Source organism: Diorhabda carinulata, chromosome 1 (assembly GCF_026250575.1).
Source record: "Diorhabda carinulata isolate Delta chromosome 1, icDioCari1.1, whole genome shotgun sequence".
NCBI lineage: Eukaryota > Metazoa > Arthropoda > Insecta > Coleoptera > Chrysomelidae > Diorhabda > Diorhabda carinulata.
In genome coordinates, this window is record NC_079460.1 from 37,293,439 (window position 1) to 37,310,106 (window position 16,668).

General features: G+C 32.9%; 1 protein-coding gene across 5 annotated transcripts; it reads right to left on the reverse strand.

Moving 5' to 3' along the window:
• Positions 1–4,011: 4,011 nt before the first annotated feature.
• Positions 4,012–8,650, reverse strand: LOC130900021 (uncharacterized). Of its 5 annotated transcripts, none has more exons than XM_057810330.1 (7): positions 8,331–8,650; positions 7,028–7,191; positions 6,606–6,871; positions 6,159–6,275; positions 5,138–5,524; positions 4,906–5,083; positions 4,012–4,435 (listed from the first exon to the last, which is right to left on the reverse strand). In XM_057810330.1, the coding sequence occupies exons 3-7, from the start codon at positions 6,638–6,640 to the stop codon at positions 4,220–4,222; spliced, it is 933 nt and encodes a 310-aa protein (XP_057666313.1). In that variant the 5' UTR covers positions 6,641–6,871; positions 7,028–7,191; positions 8,331–8,650; the 3' UTR covers positions 4,012–4,219. The 5 variants fall into 5 exon arrangements, with proteins under 5 accessions (XP_057666313.1, XP_057666334.1, XP_057666343.1 ...); XM_057810351.1 differs by lacking the exon at positions 8,331–8,650 and adding an exon at positions 7,761–7,786; XM_057810360.1 differs by lacking the exon at positions 7,028–7,191 and having other exon boundaries at positions 8,484–8,650.
• Positions 8,651–16,668: the final 8,018 nt, after the last annotated feature.

Here is a 16,668-nt window from a genome sequence, read left to right on the forward strand (position 1 = left end):
ATTTTCACAAAGCAAGAGCGTTATTAGATTGTGGTTCTCAAACTTCCTTCATAACGGAGGATTTGCAAAAGCGTTTGAATATTGCGACACATAAAACAGATCTTTCAATTTTCGGAATTTCAAACAATATTTCAAAGGTCAGTAAAAGGTGTAAGGTTTCATTTAAATCTATACATACCAATTTTAAAGCGCATGGCAATTGTTATATTCTAAAAGAGATTACAAGTGTGATGCCGTGTTGTCGAATCAACACGCAATCTTGGGCGATTCCAGGTGATCTAAAGCTAGCTGATCCACAATTCAATATTCCCGGACCAGTAGACATGCTCATTGGCGCGGACCTATTTTGGACAATCTTAAGCAATAACAAAATTTCGTTAGGAAAAAATATGCCGCTATTAATTGATACAGTGCTAGGTTGGGTTGTATCTGGGCAAATAAGTACTAACAACGTTGAAAAGGCTTCTTGTAATTTAAGTATAAACCAGGAATTATTAAATTCAATAGCCAAATTTTGGGAAATCGAGGAAATATCTAGCACGCGACAACTTTCTCCAGATGAACAATTTTGCGAGGACAATTTCATCAAAACTACTACCAGAGACGCGAACGGACGTTTTACAGTCACTATACCTTTGAAGCAACAACCTTCTAGTTTAGGTGAGTCGAAAGCTCAAGCCGAAAAACGTTTCTATGCATTAGAACGAAAATTCAGGAGAGATCCAATGCTGCACAGCAGATATATACAATTTATGAACGAGTATAAAGAGCTAGGCCATATGACAATTTGTAACGGCAATGATTCAAGCTTCGAATATTTCATGCCGCATCACGGAGTTTTGAGAGAAGAGAGTTTGACCACAAAACTACGGGTAGTTTTCGATGCATCAGCGCCCTCTAGCAACGGTCTATCCTTCAACAATATTCAAGTCATTGGACCCGTTTTACAAGACGATTTACTATCAATAGTCTTAAGGTTTAGGAAATATAACTATGTAGTTTCGGCAGACATAGTTAAAATGTACCGGCAAATTTCAATAACGCCCGAGCAAAGGCATTTGCAAAAAATTGTATGGCGCGAAAATCCGAGTGATAACCTGGAAGTCTACCAGCTAAATACCGTTACATACGGGCAAGCCTCTGCCAGTTATCTTGCAATACGCTGTTTAGCTAAACTCGCTGAGGATATTCAAGAAATGAACTCGGAAATAGCCGAAATCATTAAGCACGACTTTTATGTAAATGACCTGTTAACAGGTGCACCTACACTTGAGCATGCGCAATACATATGTAAAGCGATAAGTGACACTCTTAAATCGGGATGTTTCGCACTCCGAAAATGGTGCTCTAACGACACCAACGCGCTCAAAAATATAAGTTCAAATGATTTAAAATCCGATATACTAGAATTTGCGCATGATGGCAAAACAAAAACATTAGGCTTGATATGGGTTTGCAATAACGATAAGCTTCAATATAAAATTCATACCAATCCTATAGGTACAAAGGTCACAAAACGCACAATTTTATCTACTATATCAAAAATATTCGACATCCTTGGTTTACTAAGCCCATGTACTATTATCGCAAAAATGATAATGCAAAAATTATGGGAAAATAAATTAGCTTGGGATGACGCTATTCCAAAAGCTATATCTGAAAATTGGGTAAGGTTGGAGAAGGAGCTTCTTATTTTGAACGATCTTGAGTTAAACAGACAAGCTATTTGCAAGAATGCTGTTGAATTACAACTGCATGGTTTCGCTGACGCTTCGGAAAAGGCTTACGGAGCCTGTGTTTATTTGAGAAGTATTGATTCCGATCAAAAGGTTCATGTATCCCTGTTATGCGCCAAAGCAAAGGTGGCACCTATAAAAACAATACCAATCCCGCGGTTGGAATTATGCGCAGCATTGCTTCTAGCCCGCCTAACAGATAAAGCTAAAACTGCTTTAAAAATTCAATTCAAATCTTTCACACTTTGGTCGGACTCAACTATAACTCTAGCTTGGGTACGCACAAGCCCGAATCTGCTAAAAACATTCACGGCCCATAGAGTGGCAGAAATTCAGTCTCTCACTAAACACGCCGATTGGAGGCACATCCCCACCCACGATAATCCAGCAGATATTGCTTCAAGGGGAATATATCCTAGTCAAATTTTAAACTCTGATTTGTGGTGGCGCGGCCCTACTTGGCTAGCTAAGGACCCAAGTTTTTGGCCCAATGACAAGCTGGAGGTGGTTCATGATTTACCTGAACTTAAATCCAGTCTTCTGACCAATGTTGCGCCCCCTACTCTGAGTTTTCCCTTTGAACGTTTCTCAAATTTCTCAAGAATGCAACGAACAATGGCATACATTTTACGATTTAAGGATCATTGTCTTCAGAGAAATCGCAGAAGAGGCGGTTCTCTTACAGTACAGGAGTTAAGTGATTCTCTAAAATGTCTCATTCGAATTTGTCAATCTCAATCGTATTCTACCGAAATTGAAACATTGAAAAATAACAAGCCTTTGAGCTCCCATAGTAATCTATTAAGTCTTAGTCCCTTTCTAGAACCCGATGGTTTGCTACGCGTAGGAGGGCGACTAAAACATTCAAATTACTCCTTTGACAAAAGGCATCCAATTTTGATCAATTCAAAGCATCATTTTTCAAAGCTACTATTTTTACAAGAACATGAACGCCTATTGCATGGCGGCCCTCAGCTGCTCTTAAGCACTATAAGAGAAAATTACTGGGTTATATCCGGTAGAAATCTTGCACGAAAGACTGTTAAGAATTGTGTGAAATGCTTCAAATTCAATGCTAAAACCATACAGCCAATTATGGCCAACTTACCGCGCGATAGAACTAATCCTTCTAGTGCATTTTCAATAGTGGGAGTTGATTACGCGGGGCCATTTATGATTAACGATAAGAAAGGTAGAGGTTGTCGTTTAAGTAAATGTTATATTGGCGTATTTATTTGTTTATCAACTAAAGCAGTCCATTTGGAATTGATTTCTAGCCTTTCTTCAGAATCATTTATTCAAGCGCTATATCGTTTTGTCTCTAGACGAGGCAAACCATCAAAAATATTGTCCGACAATGGAACAAGCTTCGTCGGGGCACAGCGAGAGCTAAAGGATTTTCTAAAACATGGCAGCAACACTATAATCGAGAAATGTAGCTCTCAGAATATAGAGTGGAGGTTTATACCACCCTACTCTCCTCATTTCGGAGGTTTGTGGGAAGCAGCTGTCAAAAGCGTAAAGCATCATTTAAGGCGCGTTTTGACCCAAGTTCATTTATCATTTGAAGAATTTGCCACAGTTCTCGCACAAATCGAGGCGATTTTGAATTCGCGTCCTTTATGCCCACTGAGCTCTGATCCCAACGATTTTGGACCTCTTACCCCAGCTCACTTCTTGATTGGAAGACCAATAATTGCAGCACCTGATCAAGATGTCACCGACATAAAAATGAATCGACTTTCCAGATTTCAGCTCGTACAACAATTAGCACAGCACTTCTGGAACAGATGGAAATCTGAGTACATTGCGGAGCTCCAAAGACGCACCAAATGGAAGTCCAACCAAGGCCATCTAGTAGAAGATTCTCTCGTTTTAGTGAAAGGCGAGAACACTATGCCCACTCAGTGGTTATTAGGTAGAATCAGCAAGCTCCATAGAGGCCCTGACGGTATCGCTAGGGTCGCTTCTATAAGAACTCCCTCTGGAGAAATCATCAAAAGAAGCTTTCAAAAAATCTGCCCCCTTCCAGTTGACCTTTGAAAGCCATCCTTATGCTTTCAACGCGGGGAGTATGTTCACGCCAGAATTAATTCAAAACTCATGAAAACTGGCAACGCTGTCCGACCAACCGACTACTGAGCGAATGGAAGAAATGAGATATATAATAAGTTCTGTTGTTAAAGCTATGTAAAAAATTTTCTTACAAATAAATGTTAATGTGAACGTGTTAATAATAACTATAATACAAAACATCCACTTTAAAAGCTTATCATTTTATTTTAAATTGCTTGGTTGTGTACAATAAAAGCTGTCCTATTATCTGGATTCACCATGCTGCAAATTTTCACAATTTTTTAAGACATGTCTTTAGCCAAAAAATGACAATTTTCTGTATAATTTGTAATTGATGTTGAGACTAAACTTGTTAACCAGCCCTCTATCAATGATAAGCTCATAAAATTGGATTTTTAATATCTAATTTAAAGGTCTGGTTTCCGTCTAACATATTTGTTGAAGTAATCTGGGCGCCAGCATTTGCAAGATCCTGGGATAAGAAACCAGTCATAATATAGTCGAACTTGAAAACATCCTAATCCATCCACTCCATCACAGTGAGATGAAGGTCTTTGGGTGGTCACTGAGTCTGTGGAAGATGGTTGCAAGCCGGCACGTTTCTGTAGGTATTGCTGATAGTTCTAAAAACAACAGGAGTTAAATTATCTATATTTCTGATATAACTTAACATTAAAATCAGCAAGGTATAAAATAATTTAAATTTGGGTTTGAAAAGTTTTCGTAAATTGAGAAATTACAGGACACCTTTATTTCTGTAAATTGAATCTCATAAATAATGTAAAGTCCATATATAAAATTGGGCCATGATTGATAGGGATCTCATGCGGATCTGATCCAAGAACGAGATTTTTATCAGTTTCCAAATGTGGCCTTTCCTTTTTAGTGGGAATTTCAAAATTAAAATTCAACCTTCTACTTTTATTATTCCAATTTGGTGCGTTGATTTACACAACAAATTTCTTTACTAATAGACCATTTTTATGTGAAAAAGTACAAACATCTAGTTTATAATTTTGATTAAACGTTCAAAATTCCCTCTCGAAATTGGTAAATACTTGGACGAATAAATTATTCGTCCATGGGTAACTACCTGAAAATCTTGAACTGATGGTGGTTGAGAAGCTGCCACTGGACTTCTTTGAGGATTAGTAGCGTCACTACTACTTAAAACAGTATCAGGATAATATATTTCTGCTACTAAAAGACTCGACCATCTTGGAGAAGATAAACATCCACCATCCAAGTAATGACAACGTGCTTGTAAACATCTGAAAGAAAACAATGATATTTTTCCAAAGTTTTTATAGTATAATTTTTCTTACCGTGTCACTTCAACAGTTTGGGTAAAATAACCCTCATAAGGTATTTGTACTACGTATCGCCAAATACCTTGATAGTTCTTTGCGAAAACTGGTGTAGCATATTCAACTTTTGCAGGACAAGGTGTTGGAGGTCCTTCATACCTAGGAGGAGCTATTGGAGCGTCGTCTCTTCTTTCGAGAGGTAATTGTGAAGATGTGGGATTAGTTGGTTCTCCATTAATCGCTTTGTAAAGCATACAGAAAACACCACCTTGATCACAAAATTTCCTTGCTTGTCGGGAAGATTCTATGGGGTTCAAGTGAGTAACATTTGTTGATAAAATAGAAGTACTATTTGAGTTTCGTTTTGATTTTCCTCTACGGTCATTGGGATGTTCATTATGCAAGCTAAAAATATAATTGAAGAATTTTGGTATTAGCATTAGCATTTTAGAAATATGCAATTTATAAAATAGGAAAATAATATATTTATAAAAATACTCGTTCGGATAAATTTAATCACCTAACCAATCAATCCCTCTAAATTTATTTTATTTATTGTTTTCACATAGGAGGTCATTTAATTTTCATATGTGTGAATTTTAGTGACTGAAGTCGATATGAATGATAAAAGGGCATTTTGAAAATAGTTGAGCTCATATGATAAAGTTATAATGTTTTATACAATTATCTTATCACCATTAATTGTATATTTGAAAGAATTTTTGAATGTAAAAATATAGATAATAATCATTACTAATACTTTTAGAAATATGTGTTCAAATACTTATAATTTTATGTTTATCTCCTATTTTGATCAAAAAGTGAAAGAGATTAATATTTAACAAAAAAGTCACTCAAAACTATTACATTAGTAAAAAATTGTTGATTAAGTTAGTTTATGGATTGGGAACTAAGCTACAAATTTTGGAGAAATGTAATGTTTTAACTTATTTAAAGAAATTTGTATTAATTTCCACTAAACTATAATAATTTTTCTACCAGTCCTTGCATAAAAATAAAAGAATAGTTTGGCACCGACCTGTTTTGATTAATGTAATCATCTTGGAGTTGGGCAACTTTTGGTAATGTTTCATCGGCTTTAAGAATTGGTAATGTTCTGCTGAGATATTTTAGCGTCATGTTTCTAATTAGTTCACTGAAAACAAAAGTAAATTATATAGTTAACACAAATATATTATGATTGATATAATAATATTCAACAAGCAATCTATATAACATAGTTAACAGGTTGTTTGAATAAAATTTTTATTTTAGTACAGTCAGTGTAAATTAAACTAGAGCTCTCATAATGTAAGAAGCAAAGATACATTAATTTCACTATAAAGATTTATTTTAGTTATAAAATACTACTGCATATTTATTCTGTTCATTAAGGTACTTAGCAAGTTTCTACACACCTTGATAGTATTAATAATCTTCATAAATGGCATCAAAATTGATATATATTTTTCATTTTAGCACTTACAAGGGGTATGGTGATCCTAACACATTCTGTCCCATTGGGTTTCTCGGTATGTTGCCTTTATTTAAGTCACCGCACAAATTAAAAGGAGAACCCTGAGGTGATCTTGAATCATCTTCTCTACAATCAATTGGGACATAAGTGTATGGAGGAGGTCGCACTTTAGGAGGTTCTGCATTTGGAGATTCCACAAAAGCATAGTATCCTTCAGGAGGTTCTTGAATATCGTTTATGCCACAATGTACAAAATTGTAATAGAATAGAAGAATCTAGAAAAAATTTGGAATATAATAAAGTGAAATAATGTTTTTAGCTTTCAATATTTTTTTTATCTAGATTCCCACATTAAAAGAAAAAAGGAAGAAAAAATATGGAGTATATTTTCTTCCATAAATGTAAAGTTACTAACATAGGTACGAACATACTAGGTTTTAAGTTAAACAATAAAAAAACTGATGACTTAGGACCTCTTTACATTTTCTTTAGTCTTTTATAAAAAACTGGGCATGTCTTGAAGATCTTTTGTAAGTTTTAAATATTATTTATTCTATTGAAGTTTATTGTGTGCCCTTACAATTCGATGTCAGCTCTGCAATTACGTAAGAAAATGTTAATAAAAAGTAAAAAAAATATCTTTTTTATATTGATAGTATTATAAGTGTTCATGATGATTGTAAATGTGAGATTCGCCTATTAGCTCCTTTCTCTTTATTCAGAAATACGTCGTTTTAGTACATTTTATTTTCGATATATTTTAGCTTCCGTATTAACTTAAACATGTTACTAAAATACAAGAAAAGCAGCTATGTTAAATTTTACAGAACTGTTATATCATTCATAAACTAACTGTTCAAACTTGATTTAATTTATGCAAGATTTACAAAGAGGGTTTAAATAATGGATTGAAAAGTGTTACGATGGATTAAAGCTGTTTGTTAAATATTTCACACATACACATACCTAATATATTTTGTATTAGAAAGTGTAGGAAATAAACTTAATTTCTGATTATTGCGATGTAAATCAGCGGCTATATTAGTAAATGGAATTGTTCTCGAACTTATCATCAAGTTGAGTTTATTGAAGCAACTTTGGAACTGCTGTTAACGAAAACTTGACTTTTTATTATAAAAATAGTGCTAATGTTCATGACCTAACCTAACTTTTCAATAGCGTCACTTTTCACATATTTATTTTAAGAATGACGAGGCTTTAGCCGAGTTTGATAACACGGCGCGTGCCATAAATATCGTTATCATTCGAACTTCATACAAAATTTTATATTACCACGATTTTTCTGTGAATTCCTTTCTTGTTGCATTGGAGTATTGTTCCTAAAGTAACAAAGGAATTGTTTGCTTGTAATGTGATTGTCAAATTTAAATTTATTTAAAATTCATAGTTTTGTAAAATGAATGGTTCACTCCCATTAGAAGTTGAGGTAATAGTGCAGTTGCTGAATAACATTTTTACCTTAAGTGACTCTTTTTTATGGATCTTTATTGAGGAAAAGTATCCTACATGCAAAATAATATATGACCATATTTCACCTACCATCTTATATATGGTTTACTTCTGACTTAAAGAAATATGAAGAAAAAGTTGATATTCTTGCACTCTAAAAAGTACTTTAAGATGGTTTTGAAGAACAATCAGTTTCTAATGATAGAATCTTGAATTTTGAGATCGGTAATTTAAAACAATGTTGAGACAGGTAAGTTTACTTACCAATTCTTCATAAATAAACAATTAGGATAAATTTTGTCGCCCATGTCTAATATTAATTTTATAACATATGCATTTTTCTTATGAACATTTAAAAGGTATTACCTACTAAGCCATTAACTGAATATTCAAGTTTTTAATAAAATTATATGTTACCAAAGTTCTTTATACACCAATGCATCGACACAGGAATGTCACTACATTTTTATTCTTGTAAGTAATGTTTCTGTTAACGACCTTTGAAGGATGAATAAGGCTGAGTCGAGGTATGGTCGAGGTCAAGGTTATGTAAAGTAGGTAGGGTCAAATTTTTATTAACATATGGCATGGTGACACCCACGATATTCTTTCATAGTTTTCATTAGGTATACCAGTTTAATTTAGTTGACAGTTGCCTACGTGAATTTTTTTTCGTTTAATCACTATAAATAATCTAACGAATTTATCTATAAAATGAAATTAAATAATGTGCTCCTAGTAAGATAGATAAATAGAAATTTTTTAATAATAATTGAAGATTCTAAGAATAACGGAAGATAAACTAGTAACTAGCATTTAGGATTTCATGAATTACAACAACCGGTCTTCAGTTATTTTCAACAGGTTTTTTTGATGGTGAGAGGTTACGTTCAAAGCTATAATTTTTGAATGAAATAAATACATACAAAGTGAATACTTTTCAGGAATTTTTTAGTTCGACATAGCAGCATTTTATTATTGTTTGATATAAAACCGCTGCTGCCTTGGAAATATTAAATTTTGTGGAATTTTAATCAACAATTTCAATAAATTTTATCATTAAATTTCATTGATGTAAATTGGAAAATTGAACGTCGTTTCCGAAATATGTAGTTTTTTTTTGAATAGTCGAGGTCAGAAATTGTACCACACGCAAGATTTTGAGCGTTTTTAGTTATTTTTGAGATTATAGACCTACCCAAAGCTCATTTCTATATATTTATGCATATATACTATTATCAGTATTTTACAGTAGTACTTAACGATTAAGTGGTTTGCTAATGCAGTTATTTTCCTGATTGTTATTTTCTAGATTCGGTTCCATATGCTATGATCGAGTTATTATATAATTTTAGAATTGTATTTGGCTTTATTTCAGTATCTACTTCTTTATCTTTTCTTAAAAAGAATTTCCGGATATTTCAGTTACATACCTATTTCGTTGTGTAACGATTTAGAAGTGGTAGTCATGGCTTATGTATTTAGTTTTTGCATAATTTCTTTATAATTTATATTGGTGCAACTAAACATTCTAATTATTTATAAAATTACTCTCATTGTATAGTAATTTCATTCTTTTTATATGCCTACAAGATTTAGAGAGAAGGGAAGAATATGAATCGAGAGTATTTTATTCTGGTTTATCTTGTCTAGAAGTCGGTATCGACTTCGTTATTTCTTAAAAGAAACACCAAACGTATTAAAAGAATGACCGAAGACAAGTATGAATTACATCGCCGCTTTCAACTTATTGAAAATTTACTTTCCAGAAAACTAAACTTTTACTGATAATGTTGAAATTACTTAAATTTTAGTAGAAAAGAAAAAACGCAATTTTGTATATTGACCATATATCTCACGTATATTTTTAATGTGATTAGGTTAGGTTAGGTTAGGTTAGGTAATTAATAATTATTGGAATGTAAACTTAGAAATGGCGCAAGATATTATTTCTGAAACAAGGAGATTTAATAAAAAAAGAAAAGAATTGGAATTTGTTGACCCAAATTGGGAATTAGATCATTAGCTAATTGTATTATTTAATCTAAAGCTTAACAATTCTAAATTGATACTACCGACATTCTTTAAAATACTTCCAATCCAGAGAACAACAGTAAGTAATCTACAATCGGTCAATTAATAAACAAAAAACAATTTTATGTATAAAATATTCAAAATTTTCCTCGTTATTTTTGTGTCTTGTGACTTTTGATAAAGATGGAAACATTTACTTCACGCCATATGTACCAGCTGGTATTTAAATCGTATATCTTTGTCACATTCATGTTCGATTAATATAACAATTATTTAAGAAATATATCTACAAATTATCCTTAGAAGTCGCTTTTGCCGGTAAATAATCATCTGATTTTCATTAAAAAACTTGAATTAACTGTTATGAGATTTAATGCTGTTAAGGAGATACCATGTGTGTCAATAAACAGTGCATCGTTTCTCTTCAATATAAATTTCTTAATTGTTTTACGCTGCAATGAGCTTTCAGTTTTTCTAATCTATTTAAAAACCAGTTATTTACAAGATAATTGTTTTGTTAGTCGAGTTATATACACCTGTAATCTTGGAAATTACAGTAGCTCACCGGAAAAGGAAGTAAAAACACTAATGTAATAATCACTAACCCAATTATGTGACTTTTGTAATAATTTTACTCAGCAAGTGTGTCACTAGTGTGTCACTAGCAGAGCTCCGAGGATTTTGTATGCTAACCATTAAAGGAACAGTTAACTTTTCCATCTTATTTATGGTTATGTTTAACACCAAGACACATTGATTTTAATATATTTAGGTCACTAAATATATTGGGCTTACTATAAGTCATTGTCGACTGTATGTAAATAATATTCTATTATAAAACGGGTGTACCGTTTCTGTGGGTAAAAATAAAAATTTATATCTGAGTACTCTTACTTACTTACTAAAAGCACTACTAAAAAATTTTCTATTAAAAATTGAGTTGAAAACTAAAAGGCGTTACCGTACCTGTTTCAGTAATTTACGGTATTTTGCCATATTTTTATTAGAAACTACTTTTCAAATAATTTCATTGACGCCCAAAAATTTAGAATATAATAAAATGCGAGAATATGCTTTGTTCTGGCCCGCCATCCAGATTTTACCTAAAAATCAAGTTTGAAAGATCTAGCAACTGATATAGATTGTTTGAGCATGTAACAAAATACCTGAATTCACTTCCATAATTGTAATAAAATACAGATTTGTGAGTGTTAAGAAAGTTTGGAATGGAACTTCTATCCCACTGAAAGAGACAAAAAAATGAAGATGCTATTGATCGTTTTTTCACTACTCTAATCGAGGTAACGAATCATCTTGAGCTATCATGAAATTCCTGTGACGCTAGCTTCACACATTGGGGCCAAGGTGATTTTTTTCCGCCGTCAGGCCAATGTTAAGATGTCTAGGTGTGAAAAAGAAATTGCGTGGTGTACATTTGCAGTGATGACTGCTGACAATTATGTTTTGAATTAAATTGTGCAAAAGAAAAGTCCTCTTAAAAGAAGATGGTGTGTTACAAATCTTCACAGATTACAAATCAGTAAGTATAAGAGCTCTGGTTCACAGTACGGTGTTTTGCAAGATCGACAAAATCGCGTTTACCGTTAAATGTGATCAAGTATTGATTTAAAGGTTGTAATTATCTGCTATATTTTTTTGGTATGTAGTCTATAAGTAGACATCAATGACTCTCTCCTTCTTCTAAGTGATAATTCAATTTCCATACTACGTTCCATAGAATCAGTTTCACAACTCTAGAAATTTCAAAACAAATTTATTTGTTTAACACGAAGTCAAATCCCTTTTATCTCCTTCAAACACTCCCAACACGGGTGCTAAACATCGACGCTAACCCTATTTAGTACATCCACACATAGGGCGAATGCTGTTGGTCCCTACACTGGCTCTAATGCCCAAATTACAATATATTTTTCTAAATTTAAAATAACCAAAGACCAAAATTTAGAACTACATTTGCTGTTCAGAGATTATAAACAAAGTTATGATAGAATAGAGAGGACAAAGTTGTATGAGGCTTTAGAAGTTTAAGGTGTCGCAACAAAACTAATAAGAATGGTAAAACTGACTCTGGATAGAACTGAAATCAAAGTATTGTGGGAAGGGTGGCTATCAGAAAGTTTTCCACTCTTTATCCACTTTACGTTTCAGCTTCACATTCACATTACATCAAGTAATCTTAAGGAAAGCACAAAAGCATATTTGAACTATCATCGGAAGCATGAAATTTTAGCATGTTGGAATACGAATCAAAAAGATTCAGTTTCAGGGTAAATATATGCAACTACAAAGGAAGAATGCGGGGAAAACAGACATTTCAGGTCGCAAAACAAGGAATATAAATTTGAAAAAGTTGAGTTCGTCGACTATATAGGAATGCTAATAACCAATATGGATGATGAGACGAAAGAGGTAGAAAATCGGATAGCGAAGAGCAATGTGATCCCTGAATAATGTTCTGGGAGTAAAAAAATATCCTGAGCAGCAAAGAGACGATTGTACAAAACGATGATTGTACTGTATGGGTGTGAGTCTTGGGTACTAACCCAGAAGAGTGCATAAAAAGTTTCAGAGAGGAAAAATGAACAACGATTTATGGAGAAAAAGAGCGAATGCTGAGCTGAGAGAAATATATTACGATTACACAACTAGTCAGAGCTCAAAAAAAGAGAGCAGAAAGGGAGGGAGAGAGAATCAGAAGAAGAAGGAGGAAACCGAAAAAGAAATGGATAGGAGAGGTCAGAAATGGGCTGGAGACGCATACTAAATAAAGTAGACGAAGAAGAACAAAGCAGAGCTTGATAAGGTTAATTAAACAATTTTGCAATTTTTTTAAATGTAAAAATGTAGGGCCTGAAGTGCTGTAATTATGATAATCTTAGATATATATAATTCTTTGATGAAAAATTTTGTTTTGATAAACTCATTGAAAAAGTATAATAAGTATTTAAGTGCTTCCCCAACAGTTTTTCTCCTTATATTGTGAATGTGCATCTATAAATAAAAAAGTTTATGACATACTTAAAAACAGTTGTCATCATAGACTAAAAAGAATCGTTCCGATGATTGTATTTTGACGATAAATATTATTAAGGATTGTTTATCTAATGGTCGAATCTACTGTAGCATATCAATTTAGTGTTAGGTAAATAATTATACAATTCCAAACGTTTTTTATAAGGTAACCATAAATACACATTTTAGTATTGTCACGCGACAGTAAATTCGTGTCCATTATTTTTCTGCTTGGACGAATATACGGGGTACAACGAAACTTTGAGTTATATCTTTTGTCTATTGTTTGAGAATTTTAAAATGACCTGCACGTTTACTATTTGTAATACTAACACGGTTCTAGATATTTATTTATTTTAATTTTATTGTCATCAATGTTATTAGCGTTTATCGGCGTATATTAAACTGCGATTATTAACAGCCTGAATTTATATGTATGGCTTTGTCCTTTTGTCGTCACTAAAAGAAAAACTGTTAATTAAAATATAAGAGATTGATTAATTAATTAATTCATTAAAAGTATCAACTTTCAATAGACTATGCTTAAAACTTCATGACATTTCGATTAGTCAGAAAAAAGTGACAGCCATTTAAGTGAAGCTACTTTTGTTATTTTCAGAACAACAGAGTCAAAACAATTTCGTGTGCTTAATTTATCATTGCTTCTTGATGGAAAAAATACTGTTTAAGCTCATCAATGGCTTCAAAAGTATTATCCGGACTCTGCTCCATCCTTGCTGAATTTAAACGTGGTCGTACTGTATGGTGCACAAGATCGAGTATCCAAATTTGCCGACTGCTATACAACCTGATCCCCACAATGCAGATTTACTAGTACCAATTGCGCCTTTAAATCTGCAAAATATTGTTTTAGAAGATACTGGAGACAACGTATCATCAGGAAGCTCCGAAGAACAATACATCGACCCTATTTTTACTCCAAGTACCAGTTCCGGCGAGCCACATTTGATTGTTCAAATTGAGTTGACTGATTTAGCACATGATTTGGGGTTATCAGACATTTTTTCCCGAAAATTTGGGAGCTGTCAGTGATGAGCAGGGTGAAAGGTTCCACCAAGATATTAGAACAATGGAAATTCGGTATTAAGGACGATGGGATTCGGCCATGATGGGTGATAACTGTTGCTTTTTAAAAAGAGAAAGAGCAAAAATTAGAGCTAATTGATATTTAAAGTGATTTTGTTTTAAAGTTTTTGTTTCCAATAGATGTGAGGCATGTTTATTAGATGTAAACTATAAATATTGTTAATATATTCGATTTAAAAAACGAGAAATTATTTTAATATATATAATTTGCGTAATGATGAACGTTCTGGTCGTCTAGTTGAGGTAGTTATACCTACTCGTAATTTGAAATTGAGATAGCTGAGGCCGTAAACATATCAGAAGGCAGTGGGTTTACAATTATGCATGAAAATTTGACCATGAGAAAGCTTTTCCAAAATGGGTGCATCGTTTACTCACAGTCGGTCCAAAACAACATGTTGATGATTCAGAGTAGTGTTTGGTCATGTTTACAAATAAAAAATCAGATTTTTTGCGTCGATATCTTACAATAGATGAAACATGGATCCATCACTTTACTCCGGAATTAAAACGATCATCATCTGAGTGGAGTGCAGCGTCCAAAAGCACAACATTCAACTGGGAAGGTTATGGCTTCAGTATTTTAGGATGAGCATGGAATATTGTTCATCGACTATCTCCAGTGATTACTGTCTATTAGCTGATATCAAAAATGCTCGTCGGTAAGAAATTCAGCTTAAATGAAGAAGCAATTGCTGAAACTGAAGGCTATTTTGAGGCAAAAGACAAATCCTTCTACAAGCACGGCATCGATTGTTGGCAAAAAATGTGTTTTTCTTAGCTAGTCACATGACTTATTAAGTGACTTTGTTCTTTTACATTTTATGATCTAGGTTTCTGTTCCAAATGGAAGTCTTGTGGTATATTAAGTTATATTGTTGGCATTTTGGCATCTTTCCAACAATATTGAAAAAAAAAACAATTCCTCATTGACTATTTTTTATATACGGTCTTAATAATATGAATGAAAAGTATAATTCAAAAAGGGGATATTTACCACACCTTTGCTTCCTAATTTGTTCGATGATTAAAAATTTGAAAATTCCTTTTAAACGGTAATTTCTATTAATATAAAGACACTGGCAATCACAAATATATCCGTTGATGAATGTTTTTTTAATTCAAGTATATGTTGAATAGTTTAAATAAATAGAATTTATAGAAATATATAATTTTAATAAAAAGATTTAAGTGGGTCGGTTATAACTGCTGAACTTAACATAAAGTTGTGAAGAAATTCAGAATAAAAACATGATTAATTTAATAAAATAGTTTAGATTATTGAAATCAGTTTGGATTAATTCTATGCTGATTGCAGCAAAACAATCCTATCATATGATAATAATTTGTTATTAAAAAAAACTATATAATATAAACTGTTAAAAAAAACTATAATAAGTACTACTCACAATGATAAACCTCCACTTCTTCATGTTAATACAAATACCTCAAATTTCACTGCTAAATTCCTACGCACTCAAGCTTGCAGAATCACTGATAAGTTCTTATCTTCAATTTATTCAATATTATGTTGTAATGTAATGGCAGAGCGCGAAGAACTGTTGTCCGCACTTGATTACTATGTAGTACCCCGGAGGACTCGTTACGGCTAACGGTACTGACATAGTGAAGAAAGTCACGATTTTGTTTGTATGACGACAGTCCAAAAAAAAAAAACAAAATACAAGGAAATTATCTAGGACGCATTATGGTATGGTACCACATATTTGAAATGTTTTCAAATAAATTTTACAGTTTTAATGAAGAAAATTACGAAAAGCACAATTAAGAAAAAGTTATAAAATCATAAACTAAAAATTCTGTATCAGAATATTTGGTAACTTCCCTCACAAATCGACATAAAGAGTGTGAAAATCCCCACCAATCTTATGTTGATTCTTGTTATTAATAGCTTCAAATATCTACGCTCAGTAATAAGAATATCTAGATCAATCAAAGTATTCCTTTACTAAACCCTCATACGTTCAGTACTGAGCTATTGGTCGGAAAATTGGACAATGAGAAGAAGAATTCTGAGGAAACTTTTGGGCTCAGTAAAAGCTAAGAACTCTCTACATACAAAGACGTGGTTAAGTATATAAGACTGAACGGTATCTCTGAGAAAAAAGGCAATAGGGTCGAAATTAAAAAGGTGCGTTAGAGGAGATACCAGGATTCTTAAAATAGATTATTGGTGGGCCGCTGCCCGCGAGGGAGATCACAGGAAGGAATTATTAGAGGCAGCAAGGTTCCAGTAATGGATTGTCATGCTGAGAATGATGATGATCTTGGAAATCACCAGCTTAGGTTATTCATACGGAGTTTTGTATGAATGATCAGCATTCTTCGATCTAGGTCGCATGAATTTTAGTTGCTGATGGTCAGTTTGAAAAAAAAAATGTACTTGTTGTACAGTTTAATTCTGAAG